This window comes from Aotus nancymaae, unplaced genomic scaffold, assembly GCF_030222135.1.
Source record: "Aotus nancymaae isolate 86718 unplaced genomic scaffold, 86718_ANA_hifiasm-v0.15.2.pri h1tg000036l, whole genome shotgun sequence".
NCBI lineage: Eukaryota > Metazoa > Chordata > Mammalia > Primates > Aotidae > Aotus > Aotus nancymaae.
In genome coordinates, this window is record NW_026988450.1 from 31,300,725 (window position 1) to 31,316,830 (window position 16,106).

Genomic DNA, 16,106 nt, shown 5'->3' on the forward strand with positions numbered 1-16,106 from the left:
CTTGGTTGACAAGCAAGACAGTTTTAAAAAAAGAAAGCAAACCAAACCAAACAAACGAAACAAGACAACGCAGTGTCCTCACCAATCACTATAACCGACAAAACCATAGTCCATACCTCTCCAGCTCGTCTTGCTAGAGTTACTGCATAATCCATGCATTCCTGCCAAGGATCGGCCATCTTCTGAAATATTTAAGAAATATCTGTACAAAGTAGTTACAACTGTCTTAAAAGTCTTAATTATAGAATAGTTAATTCACAAAAGCATCTTAATTAGAAACAGACTGTCATGTCAGGATTCACCCATGCCCTACAGTTTTTCCCAAGATTTATGCCTATACCCAGTAAAAAACATTTCTTACCTAAATTACCTCATTTCTACATATAAATATTTTAATAATAAAGACTATTCTATGAAATTGCTTTGCTTTCCAGTGTGTCCATATAATATTACACTGAAAACAAAACATTCGTTTGGGGAATAGATAAGAAATGACACAAGAAATACTTTAAAAGCTAGGATAATATTTGGGAGAATAAAGTGAAAACAAGAGAAAGAACACTAGGAATACTGAAATAAAAGAAGCTTGAAGGGAAGCAGCAAAAGGTACTTAAAAAAAATTATGTGGATGAGGAACTTAAAGCTCAGAGATAAATAATTTGCCTAAGATTACACACAAATGATACAGTCAGAACTTGAACTCAATTCTGATTTTAAAGTCCATTGTTCTTTCTATCATAACATTTTGAGAAAAGAAAATTCCAGGACCAAAAAATAAAAATAAAAAAGCAAATTCATTTCCCTGAGTTTCAGAGATGGAAAAAAAAAAAAAACCCAACATGTATTTGTGTTCCAAACTGTCCAGCTTTCCACTGACTTCTGAAGACTAAAATAACTCACCACTGGCTTGACCACACTCAGAGGTCTGTACCTAGCACAGTAAAGCTTTTTAAGCTGTCAGACTAAAAACTGTGGCACCATTTATAAAGCAACACTAATTTTGTCTCTTTTAAAATAGCAAATAATAGACACAGAGTTACATCTTGAAGACTACTCAGAAACTCTTGGCTTGGGGCCCACATTATAGGAAAGGGGACAGGAGAGGAAAGGAGGGCAAAAGACCCACATGGTGAGTTTCTGCTTGTTGCTTTTTCTTTCTGACAAAAATATTTTTAAAAATTTTTTTAAAAGAAGCCACTTTCTGAGTCATATAAGCAACTCCTTCAAACTCTTCAAGAACTGTTTCCAAACTTTTTTTTCACTCTTACTCCCATTCTGCTCCACTAGTCTTAACAGAACTAGATGTTCTCAAGCTGCAGCTTCTTTCCTGCCAGAAACAGCTCAAGCCACTCACACCCCCACCTTCTAACAACACTAATGTAACTCTACAAATTCTTCTGGTCCCATTTCAAAATCTACTGTCTCTTCTAGAGATTCTCTACCCAGAAGTCACTATGTGTTTCACCCTTCAATAGATGTTTGCTGAGTACCTATTATATGCTATACACTGCACCATGGGGAGGAAAATCAGGTCCTGTTCACACTTACTTTTTAGGAGGAGACTCAGATATTAATCAAAAACTAAAGACTACATGCAAAATGTAATAACTGGAAAAACAAAGGCTATGGAGGAGAAGTGCAATGAGAAGCATCTAACAGGTGAGTTTTCACCTGGACTTGGGCATCAGATCAGGTTTTCCTGAAGACAGGATTAAACCAAGATGAGAAGAACAAGTGAACAGGCATGAACTCACTCAACTGCAGGATAAGAACAAGTGAACAGGCATGAATTCACTCAAATGCAGGATACCTGCTACATGAAGACTAACTGAAGGGCCTAAGTGTGACAGCTCAGAGATCAAAGGAAACAGAGGGATAAAGCTGGAGAGGTAGTGGGGATCATCCTCTACAGGGCCTTAGGGATAACACATTGATTGGAAAGGCTTCAGGAATCACTTCATTGTGGCTACTGAACAGAAAGGTAGAAAATAGGTGTGGGTAGAGGATTAGCAGATTTACATTCAGGATGCAGTAGTGTGGAGGAGACCTGATGATCGGCTGAAACCTGGTAAGGAAGTTTTGCTGGTAGAGAAGTTAAGAGAGTCAAGAGACATCTGTTTTGGGAGAATCAGCAACAGATTGGCTACAAAGTACCAGGGAGAGGAAGAGTTCAGATTCCCTCTGAATCTGGATGCCCAGATTTCCCACTCTGGCAACCGTATGGATAACAGTCACAGTCTACTGAAACAGGGAGTAAAAAAAAAGAGTCAAGTTTGGAATATGGGTGGGAGTTTGGGAGATCAGGAATTTAATTAGCAGAAGATGAGGGGTCTCTGTAAAATCAAAAGATGTCAGTTATGCAGCTGAATCATGGATCCTGAGCTCACAAAAGAGGTATGGCCTGCAGATTTAAACATGTAAATTACTTGGGTAGACAGCAACTGAGGTCCTGAGTCTGGACATCATTGGATATGCATGATTGACAACTGTGTAGAGAAATGTGATCCCCACAACATCAGTATGATCCAAAGGGAACAGACTGACTGTGGAAACCCAGCAAGGACTGTCTGTTCAGATTCATCTTGGCCTCTCTGTGCTGCGCTCCTTTCTCCTGTATACGGGGCCAGACCCCTTTTGAAATGGAGGTCTTATGATCTACAATCAGACAAGGCAGGTCAGAGAATTTCTTCATGGCTAGTTCTAAGACAGAAAGGTGGTCCAAGGTTGCTGTCAAGGGCTATGGGAGTTATGAGCCAGGAATGGTGGATAAAAACATTGTGTGTGTGTGTGTGTGTACAGAAATCACAGGTATATTTATTGATGGGCAGGTTCTGCAGTTTACTCACTTTCATTTTCCCAAAGCCATAAACACCTGAACTGTTTCCTGCTGTTTCTGTCCTGGTCATAGCCTTCCAGCGTGGGAGCCAGACCACCTTCCTTTCTGCCTGCCATTTGTCCCAGCAGTGCGACTGCGGACAGCACAGGACCTGGGCGCTGCCCCATCACTTACAGTGACTACTTGGCCCTGGAGATGCGCCAAGTTTCTCTGAGCTTTTCGGAGTCGGGCACATGAAAAGCGGCAATTATTCTACAGAAGCCGCCACGGAGGTTAAGTGAGGTCGCGCGGGCGAATCGCTACTCCAACGTCGGGACTATTCCTGGTCACCCCAGGGCAGCTCCGAATAACGTGGCAGGCAGGGGTCACCTAGCGGCCTCCGCCCCAGGTGCTGACTGCGCACCGCGCTCCTCCCTGACCCTGCGGAGGGAAGGGACCACCCTAAAAACCCACAGCGCCCGCCGAACCCGGAGGGTGTAGAGAGGGGGCGCGAAGAAAACAGGGGTCTCACCTTGAGGGCGTCCTGCTAGCTCTGTGCCCGTGGTTATCACGCTCGGCTCTTCCGGAGGTAGAGGGGCTACTCGCAACCGGAAGTTCCGCCTTTTAAAACTCCGTTCTTGAGGGGGCGTGGTTGCTTTGGGCCCCGCCCCGAGCTGCGCCCTGTGAGGCTCTGCCAGGCCTGGCCTTGTCCTGACCCGCGCTGGAGCATCGGATACTGCATCTTCTTTTTCATTTCTGGTTCTTTTCTCCTGCTTGCCCTTTCATCTCTAAATTTTTTAAAATGACTTCTCTCTTTATTTTGCCTTTTTCTTCTTTCATTCTCCATTCATTCAGGGTTTCCCATTTAGCTTTTTTTCTCCTTTCTCCCATTTATTCGATAGTACTGTTTTGACAAAACCCAAATTGTAGCTATGACTCCGATTGTGCAGTTTTTAGGTGCTAACCTAAAGCTGGTAAACCTATACTAGATTTTTTTTTTTTGGTAACTGATAACCAGAACCAACTGCCCAATTCTTGATAAATTACTTAGATACTATTTATTGAGGACTTACTATGCTTCAAGCAATTGTATGGGGTATTTTTGTTTTTGTTTTTTTGTTTTGTTGTTTTTTTTTTTTTTTTTGAGACTGAATCTCCGTCTGACGCCCAGGCTAGAGTGTAATGGCGTGATCTTAGCTCACAGCAACGTCCGCCTGGCAGGTTCAAGCAATTCTCATGCCTTAGCCTCCTGAGTAGCTGGGATTACAGACACCCCCACCACGCATGGCTAATTTTTGTATCTTTTGTAGAGACCAGGTTTCACCATGTTGCCCAGGCTCATCTCAAACCCCTGGATTCAAGTGATCCACCCGCCTTGGCCTCCCATGTCGGGATTACAGGCGTGACCCATCACGCCTGGCTGAATTGTCTTTTTACATGCATTATCTTCCTTAAAGTTTTAATAGTTTCTTGAAAAAGGTATGATTAGCTTTGTCAAACAGAGGAAATTGAGGGTCAGAGAAGTTTACTGATTTGTCCTTGGTTCACACAGCAAGAGCAGAGAGTGAAACACACTGACTTCAAAGTTTTGGGGTTCAGAAAATGATACCCCACAATGAAGGCCTCAGAAGCAAAAATTTTTCTCTGACTCCTGGAGGTTGCAGTGATCCAAGATCACACCATTGCACTCCAGCCTGGGCAACAAAAGTGAAACTCCGTCTCAAAATAAATAAATAAACAAATAAATAGAGTGACATCATGGTCCATACATCATTCTAGTACAAAAAGCAGAGCACAAATATAAGATGTCCTAACTATAACTGGACCAGGGAAGTAAGTTAGCTATTTGGCTCTTTCCTATTGTTTCTCTTCGTTTAATCAAAAGACAAGATGTCACCAATATGTTTCAAATGAAATGTCTTAGAGATGAGTGATGTGGACTGGATACAATTCTCACACCTCACAAGGAGCAAGAAATGTCTTTAATCAAAAAAGAGTGATGCTTTGGGAATCCAGTTTTGATACCTCTTTTGTCTCTATCAAATGATACTTTTGTTTTCTTAAATTAAAAAAAAAAAGGGAGGCTAGTTTTTCGGTTTTTCATTGCCAATCATCTTAAAATAAAAATCTTGCCGACTGCATGCTGACAAGTGTTCATTCATAACCAACTAATATTTCTCAAGTTTTAGCAGAAAAGTCATCAGTCATCTTCTGTTTATGTAAATGAACATGGCTTCGGTGACTTGAAAAGTTGCTAAAATCAGCATAACCAGTTTGAAATCAAATAAATTAAATATCAAATATCTTATCCCTTCAAATGAAAACCTTTCAAGCTTCTTATGTCAAGTGAGCCAGAAGTCCAGTTTTTCTGAGAGGCCTCACCTCAGCGGCTACTTCACATTTGTTCTCAGGTAACTTAGTTGCTTTTTTTTTTTCAGTCCAAAGAGGCCTTTCTGCTTCCAAATGGCTACTGAAAGTGAAATGAAAATCTGCCAGTGCACAGGTAAGTCTTAGGGTTCAGACTTAATTGTGGCAAAGGTGCAAACTCGTCTTACAAATCCAAAGGATCTTTTCTCTGATGCTGTGAAGGTAGTTCAGATGGCTGCAGACACCTCAGTACGGGATGCATGGTCCTTGAGTTCCCAAAGGGGCAGTTTTGAAAACTACAGTCCCACCTGCACCCATTGTTCCCAAACCTAAGAAATCTGCTGTGTCCAGGTGGTTGTGGGGGGCAGAGGACAGCAGCACAAACTCTGCTTCCTGGCATGATGTCCAGCTTCTCACTCTTCCACCCTTCCCTAAGGGGAGTTCCCTCTTGGAGGCCTTTGGTATCCTTTCCTGTCAGCTGACTTCCATCTATTGGAGAGGTTGTAATTACGCTGAACCTCAGAATGAAGGAGAGGTGAGATCCAATGCCCCTGACACCTCCCTAGGCAGCCGAGTGTACACAAGAGAGTTCTAGGGAAGGGTGGCCTTTGTGAAGCCACAACATAGTCTGGTCATCCTTCCCAGTAGGCAGCAGGTGCCTCCTTGTTCTGTATTTGTATGCTAAAGAGAGACCACAGGAATTCATTCCCCAGAAATTGTGGGCATCTTGCCAACTACAGTTAGTCTTTGGAGATGACTTCTTTTAAATAATCACTCTCTTCATTAAAAAATAATTCTGGTTCCACATGCCAAAATGTTCATAATTATAATAATTAAGTGGATTTTGATTTAAATGATCAAATTTATATACATCATGTACAACTGTTCAGGGGTGGAGTGTGCAAGGATATCTAATCAGATCTCATGTTTTGATATAACAGATTGGAGTGGCATATATTGGTTAAGACTTTGACCTACCCTTATAATGCCATCAGCTTTCCAAGACATAAAAATACGTATCATAAAATTGTTATTCTTGGAACAGTGTATCATAGAATCATCTCTCTTAAGAGATGGAAACTTTAAAAAAAACCTGGCATGACCATTCTATCTCTGGATCTTTATTCTATCTAATCGTGGCTGTTTAAAATAGTTAGTATGAACTCAACTGATCAGACAATCTGCTTTATGCCTCTCATTCTTATTTTCTTAAAAAAGGAATAACTTGGGTCACCGCATCCCTATCCATATTTTTGGACAAGTTTTACTATGTAAAGTTATCCAAATTCCATCCATACCCTTTCAACTACTTTATAAGATTCTTTAAATATGCATAAAGTAACAAAAATAATAATAGGGCTTACCATGTGTCAGGCATTGTTATGAGGACCTTGCTCATATTTATTCATTTGATCCTCAGAATAATACCACAAGGTAGGTGCTACCATTATTGCTATTTTCAACATGAATCTGGGCATAGGGAAATCAAGTAACTTGACCAAAATATTCCACAGCTGGTAAACTGACAGTGCTAGAAGTGCAGCCCAAGCACAGTATAGCTCCAGAGCATCTGATCCTGACCTTTATAGACATTACTGATTAATTTGTTCAGTAAGTGTTTTATAAGGACCTACTCTTTTCAATCATTGTGCAGCGTGAACCCCAAATATCTGAAACAGGTCTCAGTTAATTCAGAAAGTTCATTTTGCCAAGTTTGAGGACACACACGCATGACACAGCCTCAGGGGGTCATGATGACATGTGCCCAAGGTGATCAGAGTACAGTTTGGTTTTAAAGATTTTAGGGAGACACGAGACATCAGAACACATATGTAAGCTGAACATTGGTTTGATCTGGAAAGGCCAGACAACTGGAAGCAAAGGCAGGAAAAGTGGAAGCTGGAGGGGGCTACTACATCCCAGGTTTCCAGACAAATGGTTACACTCTTTTCAGTTTCTGATTACTCTCTCCAAAGGAGGCAACCAGAATGCATTTATCTCAGTAAGCAGTGGGGTGACCTTGAATAGAACGGGAAGCAGGTTTGCCCTAAGCAGTTCCCAGCTTGACTTTTCCTTTTAGCTTTGTGATTTGGGGGCCCCAAGATTTATTTTTCTTTCACAGCAAACACTAGGAAATTTTTTTAAAAAAGCAGTAAGTGATCCTTGTCCTAAGGAAGCTCATAGTTTGTTTGTTTCCCTAATTAGAAAGCAAATATAGTATGCAACTATTCTCATCATCCTGAATCTTTATTACTTTATGCTATCACCCTGTTCAAAACACTAGGTCCTTGAGTTCTATGCCAGAATCACAAACTTACAGAGTTGTATAAGATTTAAACTTCAGTTGAATCTCTTTATTTTACAAATTTGAAAACTAAAGTGAAGACAAGTGTCTTGGTCAAGGTCACAAGGTTAATAATAAAGTATAACTAGAAAGGTAGGTGTCCCGTCTCCCAAGTAGTAAAATATGTTTATTCAGAGTATGTATGTAATCCCAGCACTTTGGGAGGGTGAGGTTGGATCACCTGAGATCAGGAGTTTAAGACCAGGCTGGCCAACATGGAGAAACCCTGTCTCTACTAAAAATACAAAAATTAGCTGAGCGTCGTGGTGAGTGCCTGTAATCCCAGCTACTCAGGAGGCAGTGAGTGGAGATTGCACCAACTGCATTCCAGCCTGGGTGACAGAGTGAGACTCCATCTCCAAATGAAAAGCAAACAAACAAAAACATTATGTAAGTTAAATTTGGACAAAAGTAATTCTATTTAAACCCATAGTGGGTATTTCTGTTTAAAGGAGTAACATATTCTACTTAGGCAATTATCATTATTTTGCACAAATCTTGGTAATCATATATTGGTTTTGGTGGCATTAAAAAAAAAAAAAAAAAAAAAAAAACCTTGGTTATCTTATCAACTGGCAAAGTAAATAAAAATTCTCTAATTCTGGGGCCGGGCGCGGTGGCTCATGCCTGTAATCCCAGCACTTTGGGAGGCCGAGGCAGGTGGATCACGAGGTCAAGAGATCGAGACCATCCTGGTCAACATGGTGAAACCCCATCTCTACTAAAAATACAAAAAATTAGCTGGGCATAGTGGCGCATGCTTGTAATCCCAGATACTCAGGAGGCTGAGGCAGGAGAATTGCCTGAACCCAGGAGGCGGAGGTTGCAGTGAGACGAGATCGTGCCATTGCACTCCAGCCTGGGTAACAAGAGCGAAACTCCGTCTCCAAAAAAAATTCTCTAATTCTATGATCAAGATGGTGAACAGTACTGATAGAAAATGTTGACAGTTTTAGGCCCCATATAGTTATATGATTGCTATTTCAAACTAGCAGCAGATCTACCAGGGTTGAAAGTTAATACTGATAAAATAATAGCACTTACTATGTCCCAGGCACTCTTCTAAGCCCTGTACACGTATACTCTCACTTAATTCCTAGGGCAATCTATGGAGTTGACACCGTTAGCTTCATTTGTTATGTGAGAAAACTGGACTATAAGAAGATTAAAGAATGTGTCTACAGTCAATCATAAGGCTAGGAAATAGGGAAAGCAGGAAGCCAGTTTAGAAAGGTTTAGGGAAGAAACAATAGAGTGCAGAAAAAAAGTGATAGCACTGAGAACTGAGAAGAGCACTGGCAATTGTATTATAGGCTGTTTCTGTAGGAACTACGTTGACTATAAAGAAAGAAGACACAAGAGAGAAGAGGTCGAAGAGCTGACCCTGTGTTTCAGGGTAAATGGTAATGCCTTTGGTGGATTAACATGGAAGACAGGAGAAAGCTCAGCTCTGAGAGCAGAGATGCCACATTTATTTTAAAACATACTCATTTTGATGTGCTAATGAGAGCACCAAATAGAAATTTACAAATTCATTCACTGAGTGATAATTTACCAAATGTCTGCTATATGGGTGTTCCTTCTTTAAATACTTAGGATATATTGTAATCACTTTTCTATTGCTTTGTCTCATTTAGGAGACCACTGGAAATATCATATTCACATCACAGCCTATAAAACATTCTCAAACCAACACAGTTGAAAAGTTGTCTCCTTCCTTTGAACTTTTGTATTATCATCTCCACCACTCATTGAGTGCTTAGCATGTATGAATATGTGTGTGTGTGTGTGTGTGTGTACACATACACATACGTATTCTCTATCCCCCAATGTCAGATTTTTAACTAGATTATAACTGGCTTTAGAGCAGGTATCATTGTAGTTATTCTTTGACTCTCCCACAGTGCCTTACCCAGAGTAGGAATTCAGTAATGCTTTAATTGTTAGACTAGGGTATTTCTTTTCCTTTTATCTTATAAGAAAAACATACATCTTTTCTTAGCCTTGTAAACTAGAATGATTAGTAACATTTCACATCCAGAACACATGGCTACTGTAAAAGGAGCCACAGACGCTAAATTGGCCTTGGACTGTGGAAAAGACAGCTGAATAATGGCCAGAGCTAAGAAACTATTTAACATCCCACTTTCGATAGCAACAGTTTTACAAACAGGAAGAGGCAGCATACAAACTTTAGCAAAGGAGTACCCAAACAGCAAACCCAAAGCAGGAACTAAGAGACCCAACAGAAGCACCTCTAGGTTATCTGTTTTTAAAAATATTAATCCCACTCTGAAAGTCAAATAAATTCCTACAAACATTAAAATAAAACTGAGAGGTCTAATTATTCTCTCCAAGAAGTTTGCTCTTTCAGGCATTCTACGCTTGATGACTATCCCAATTGATACTGGTACAAGTATGAAAAGGAGTGTTGACACAATTTTAGAAACAGGAATATGAAATGTACCTGACAACCCTAATATCTTACTGTATATATAAGAATTGACAGGCATTGTGATCAGAGCCAATAATGTCGATGTGCAAGTCATCAAAATGGCCAACGTGAAATCTCCATCTAGAAGCAGAGCAAAGAGATAGCCTCCACCCCCTCCTGGGCATGTGCAGGTCATTACAAATCCAAAAGCTTGTGCCTCAGGCAATGCCACAATCTGAGACAAAAGAAATCCACAAAATGGCATCAGAAAAAACTGTGTGACTGCCCCAAGAATTACTGGCAACGGTCTCTTCCATACTGTTTGAAACACCTGTAATTCAATCTTGCAACCAAATGCACACTTATTCAATAGTATTAGTGGTAAAATAAGCATTAGGATATTTCTATCAATATGCATTGGCGCCTGGAGAAGACTGTCTTTTTGTTTAAGCACTTTGACTTTCACATTCTTAACTTCTTCAATGAGTCTTTCTTGCCTACCTTCAGAATCCCACAGTTGAAAAGTCACATTTGTTTCTCCTTCTTCATCAGTCACCAGATTTATGGTAAAGTTTGTACCATCTGATGAGATCTTCTTGATCACATTCACCATTTGCAGCATTTTAGGATCTTCTATTTTTACAAAGAGGGAGCTGGAATTAGGCTGTTTATCTTTGTAGCTTGAATTTACAATGATGGTTTCTTCGGTCTTCGTGAAAAATAGTATTTCAGTCTTCTCTACATTCAGAAAACTGAGAGATGATAACCTTGCTTCTTCTATAGTCACAAGCAACAAAAGTAGAACAATAAAAAGTTTTCTAATCATTTTGAAAGCTTAAATCATATATATGCAAAATCCTTTTTAAAAAATGAAAGAATATTCTTCATGCAGGTGTTCCAGTGACAGTCTGAGGGTGAGTTAGATAACAGTTGATTTTGCAGGATCAAAGTCCAGTAGGAGGGACTGCTGTACTTTTAAACAAATATATAGCCATCTAGGCAGCAACATAACCGGTTTAACTTGTGATTAAGAAAATTGAAAAGCCATGGCATTTGGCAGATTCAATTTATTACAACAGAAATTTAATCTCTTCCTCTTGACTTCCTCATTTCTGCTTAAGCAAAAAACCCAGCCTGCTGTTTACCTGAATTTAAAGCCTAGTGTCATCATTCTTAGTTCTTTCTTGCTAAAAAAATTTAGACTAAAAGCAGTCAGGATCAAGAAATCTGTAACAGATACTGAGCAAACCTAGAGTTCAGTGTTACTGTTTTCTTCAATCAAGTCAAAGTCAAATAAATATGCACTGAATGTCTGTTTGCCTAGGGCATGGAGCTGGGAGCTGGCCATCCCATAATGATTAAGCCAGATGGAGTCGCTGCTCTTCTGCTTAGTGGGGTGACCCAATATCACAAGTTAGAAGACTGCAGAGCCCAGACACTGGCCTTGGCAGCATCCCTCAGCTGCTAATAGTTTTCCTACATCTCTGAAGGGTGACTGAATCAGTCAGGTGAAAACTGACACTGTTTTTTGTATACTTAAGTGGGAAAATAATTTCCTGGTTACCAGATAACTTGGGAACATAGGGAAAGTAGTTAGCTGGTACCATGGCCAAAGGTACAGGCTGGCTAAGGGACCACAGCTACTGGACACTTGGATCCTGACATGATGGGGCAATGGAAGGATACTGGCATTGATTCTAATCTCTTATTCCTTCTTCATAACACTACTCTGTTCACAGTTAGGGGCAAGGGCATTCAATTGACCCAATTTGGTCCTATCCCTTGGTTGCCAGGAATGAGAAAAAGCATCAGGCTTTTTGGGTTTCAACCCATAGGGTCACAAAATTGTGTATTTCCCACACAAGGGGCAGGTGTCCTGATACTAAGCAGCAAACAAACAAACCAAAGAAACAAACGGGACAACTGTTTACTATTAAGATGTAGTAGTCTCTGAACATGTGACCATTTCAGCAAATCTTTCATGTAATCACGATGCAATGTGTTCAAGGTAATGCCAATTCATATTAAGAAGTTTAGATCACTTGTTCCTTAAAGATGTCAAACCATTTTTGTCATTTTAACAGGTTTTATAAAAGCATACCATTTATGTCGGTTAATCTCTCAAATGCAATAGGCCTTAGATCTCATAAATTTTATTAATATGTACCACATTAAGAAAAACAAGATCTCCCAGCTACTCGGGAGGCTGAGGCAGGAGAATTGCCTGAACCCAGGAGGCGGAGGTTGCGGTGAGCCAAGATCGCGCCATTGCACTCCAGCCTGGGTAACAAGAGTGATACTCCGTCTCAAAAAAAAAAAAAGAAAAACAAGATCCACTGTACCAATGGTGAGAACAGGGAATGGGACACTGTTCAGTGATGTTGCAGTTAAAACTTCCCTCTTCTAAAATGAAAAAAAAAAAAAAAAAAAATCATAAAACCTAAGTTATCTTTATGTGATAACTTTCATCATAAAACCTAAGTTATGTGACCAAATATCTTGACTCATAACTTTTGTTGCCCAGCTTGAAGATGTGAGTATGTCAATTTTTCTTTCTCTCAAAACTCTATCTGCAACCCTTTTAGTTCTTCAGTTTCTCCAAGCCCTTTCATTTGAAAACTGTTAAAAATGAAGCCTGAAAAATCCAGGAAAACTTTGATAACCTATAATTCATCTATATAAGGGTTCTTCAAATTTTTCATAGACAGTATGTATTATAAAAAAGTGTGCATGGGTGTCAAATTTTTTTTTGCACCGGAATAAACTAACTTTTTATAACATGTCTGAGAAGGACCTGGTAAGGGACACTAACAAGAATAAGACAGTTAGAAAAGAGCCCTTTTATCAGAGAAACACAAATCTGCTAAAATTGAAGCAAGAACACACATCAAATTTATGGTGAGGTTTGGGTGGAAGAATGGTGAAGTCACTGATGCTTCAAATAAGGTTATGGGGACAATACCCCAAGGAGATCTGCAGTTTACAAATAGATAACTCATTTTAAGAGATGAGACAATGTTGAAGATGAAGCTTGAAGCAGATCAGTCACAGCAATCTGGGAGGAAAAACTTCATCTTGTATGTGCTCTCATTAAAGAGTCCAGTGATTACAGCACAGACAATGTCCACTATGGTGTGGCTCTGTGTCCCCACCCAAGTCTCACGTAGAATGGTAATGAGAGGAAGTGTTGGAGGAGGGGCCTGGTGGGAGGTGACTGGATCATGTGCATGGTTTCTGATGGTTTAGCACCATCGCCCTAGTGCTGTCTCATGATAGAGTTCTCATGAGATCTGGTTGTTTGAAAGTGTGTAGCACCTCCCTCTTTGCTTGCTGTCTCCTGCTGGCAATCTGAAGATCAGCTGTCTTCCCCTTCTGCCATGATTTTAAATTTTCTGAGGCACCCCAGCCATGCTTCCTGTACAGCCTGTGGAACTGTGAGTCAAGCTTCTTTACTTTATACAATATCCACTCTCATGTAGTTCTTTTTCTTTTTTTCTAGATGTAGTTTCACTCTTGTCACCCAGGCTGGAGTGCAGTGGCACTATCTCAGCTCACTGCAACCTCCGCCTCCCCGATTCTTCTGCCTCAGCACTAGTAGCTGGGATTACAGATGCTCACCACCATGCCCAGCTAATTTTTGTATTTTTAGTAAAGATGGGGTTTCACCATGTTAGCCAGGCTGGTCTTGAGCTCCTGACCTCAGGTGATCCACCCGCCTTGGCCTCCCAAAGTGCTGGGATTACAGGCGTGAGCCACAGTACCCAGCCTCAAGTAGTTATTTATTGCAGTATGAGAATGGACTAATACAATATCCAACATCATAGATGTCTCAGTTGGTTCAGCTTACACAATGCTGACAGAAAAATTAAACTTGAGCCGACTTTCCACTTGATAGGTACTGAAACTTGATAGACACTCAGATCAGCTACAGACAAGAGTACTTTTGTTCTCTTGGTGGTTTTCCTACTTAAAATTTCAGTTGTCTTTCAATAAAAATTTTAAACAAGCGGGATCAAGATCCTGAAGCATTTCTTCCAAGAATTGTAACAGGAGATGAAATATGGCTTTACCAGGAGACAATTCTGAAGACAAAGCACAAACAGAGCAATGGCTACCAAGAGGCGGAAGTGATCCAGTCAAAATAAAAGTGGATTAGTCAAAAACAAAGGTCATGGGAACTGTTTTTGGGATGCCTAGAGCATTTTTCTTGTTGACTTTATGGAGAGCCAAAAAACAATAACATCTGCTTATTATAAAGGTGTTTTGAGGCTGGGTACAGTGGCTTATACCTGTAGTCCCAGCACTTTCAAAGGCCAAGGCAGGAAGATCCATTGAGGCCAGGAGTTCAAGATCAGTCTGGGCAACATAACAAGACCTTGTCTCTACCAAAAAAAAAAAAAGAAAAATATTATGAGAGTGTTTAGAGATAGCCAAAGTTTTAGCAGAAAAATGCCCAGGTAAGCTTTGCCAAAGATTGCTTCTCCACTAGGACGATGCTCCTGCTCATTCCTCTCATCAAACACGGGCAATTTTGAATTTCAACGTTGCAAATCATTAGGCATCCACCTTAGAGTTCTAATTTGGCCTCTTCTGACTTGTTCTTTCCTAATCTTTAAAAAAAAAAGAAAACTTTAAAGGGTACCCATTTTTCTTTCGTTAACAATGTACAGACTGCATTAACATGATTAAATAGCCAGGACCCTTATTTATTTGGGGATAGACTAAATAGCTGATATCATTGCTTACAAAAGTTTCTTAAACTTGATGGAGCTTATGTTGAAAAACAAAGTTTATGTTTTCTATTTTTATCTGTTTCCTTTTTTGAGAAAGGGTCTCACTTTGTTGACCAGGTTGGAGTACAGTGGCAAGATCATGGCTCACTGCAGCCTCGACCTCCTAGGCTCCAGCCATCCTGCTGTCTTGGGCTCCCAAAGTGTCAAGATTACAAGTGTGAGCCATCACACCTGGCTTTTTTTTTTTTTTTTTTTGAGATGAAGTCTTGCTCTGTTGCCCAGACTGGAGTGCAATGGCACTATCTCAGCTCACTGAAACCTCCACCTCCTGGGTTCAAATGATTCTCCTGTCTCAGCCTCCCAAGTAGCTAGGATTACAGGTGTACACCACCATGCCTGGCTAATTTTTTGTATTTTTAGTAGAGATGGGGTTTCACCATCTTGGCCAGGCTGGTCTTGAACTTCAGACCTCAAGTGATCCACCCACCTTGACCTCCCAAAGTGCTGGGATTACAGATGTGAGCCACCGTGCTTGGCCCTGGCCTATTTTTATCTTTCAGTTTTTCCATGAACTTTTTGAAGTTCCCTTGTATTTGCTGCCTGATTTTCTAAATTAGAACTCATTTGTATTATACTGTTATTTCCACTACTTATGTAAATTTAAAACTTTTATTCTCTTTGTGGATTCCCTACTTACAATTTTATCTGCAAGGAGGTGGAAGGATGCTAGAGTGGAATGGGGAGAGTGAATCTTTAAAATTTTTTTAAGCATCTTCAGCTGAAAGCCCTAATAGAAAGCCTGAGACAGTTGTCTGCCTTCTGAGTAATGTGGAAATAGAGAGCTAGAAACTGAGTCTTTCCTCTTTCTCCCACACCTTGTTCTCTTTAGGAGACTGCTCCTGCCGCAGCAACCAGGCCCCAGTACTAAGGATGCGAGCTCCTGTCTCCCCAAGACTAGTTTGCTCCACTATCTGGCACCACACCTAACTTACCACCAGTAAGCCTGCTAATATTCATAATATAAGTTCTTCCTCCGGGCGCGGTGGCTCATGCCTATAATCTCAGCTACTCAGGAGGCTGAGGCAGAAGAATCGTTTGAACCCGGGAGGTGGAGTTTGCAGTGAGCCGAGATTGCGCCACTACACTCCAGCCTGGGCAACGACAGCGAAACTCTGTCTCAATAATAATAATAACAACAACAACAATAATAAAAGTCCTTCCATCCAGACTGCTGCTTTGTCACCCAGGCTGGAGTGCAGTAGTGCAATCGCAGCTCACTGCAACCTCAGCCTCCTGGGTTCAAGCGATTCTCCTGCCTCAGCCTCCCAAGTAGCTGGGACTAAAGGCACATGCCACCACGCCCAGCTAATTTTTTGCATTTTTAGTAGAGATGGGGTTTCACTGTGTTAGTCA

General features: G+C 40.6%; 2 protein-coding genes across 5 annotated transcripts in view; both read right to left on the reverse strand.

Annotated features, from left to right (window-relative positions):
• The window catches only part of LOC105732640 (inositol monophosphatase 1), a 29,259-nt gene extending 23,985 nt beyond the window's left edge, over window positions 1-5,274 (reverse strand). Inside the window, exons 1-2 of one of the 4 annotated variants that reach the window (XM_012474830.3) lie at window positions 3,348-5,274; window positions 117-202 (exon numbers count right to left, since the gene is read on the reverse strand). In XM_012474830.3, the coding sequence (XP_012330253.1) occupies window positions 117-179 (63 nt within the window). In that variant the 5' untranslated portion in view covers window positions 180-202; window positions 3,348-5,274. The remainder of the gene's footprint in view (window positions 1-116; window positions 203-3,347) is intronic. The other 3 variants (XM_012474829.3, XM_012474828.3, XM_012474827.3) reach the window with 3 other exon arrangements.
• Window positions 5,275-8,970: 3,696 nt separating this feature from the next.
• SLC10A5 (solute carrier family 10 member 5) lies at window positions 8,971-15,585 on the reverse strand. The gene has a single exon (XM_012474826.2). It carries the CDS (start codon window positions 10,784-10,786, stop codon window positions 9,500-9,502), a length of 1,287 nt encoding a protein of 428 aa, XP_012330249.1. The 5' UTR covers window positions 10,787-15,585; the 3' UTR covers window positions 8,971-9,499.
• Window positions 15,586-16,106: the final 521 nt, after the last annotated feature.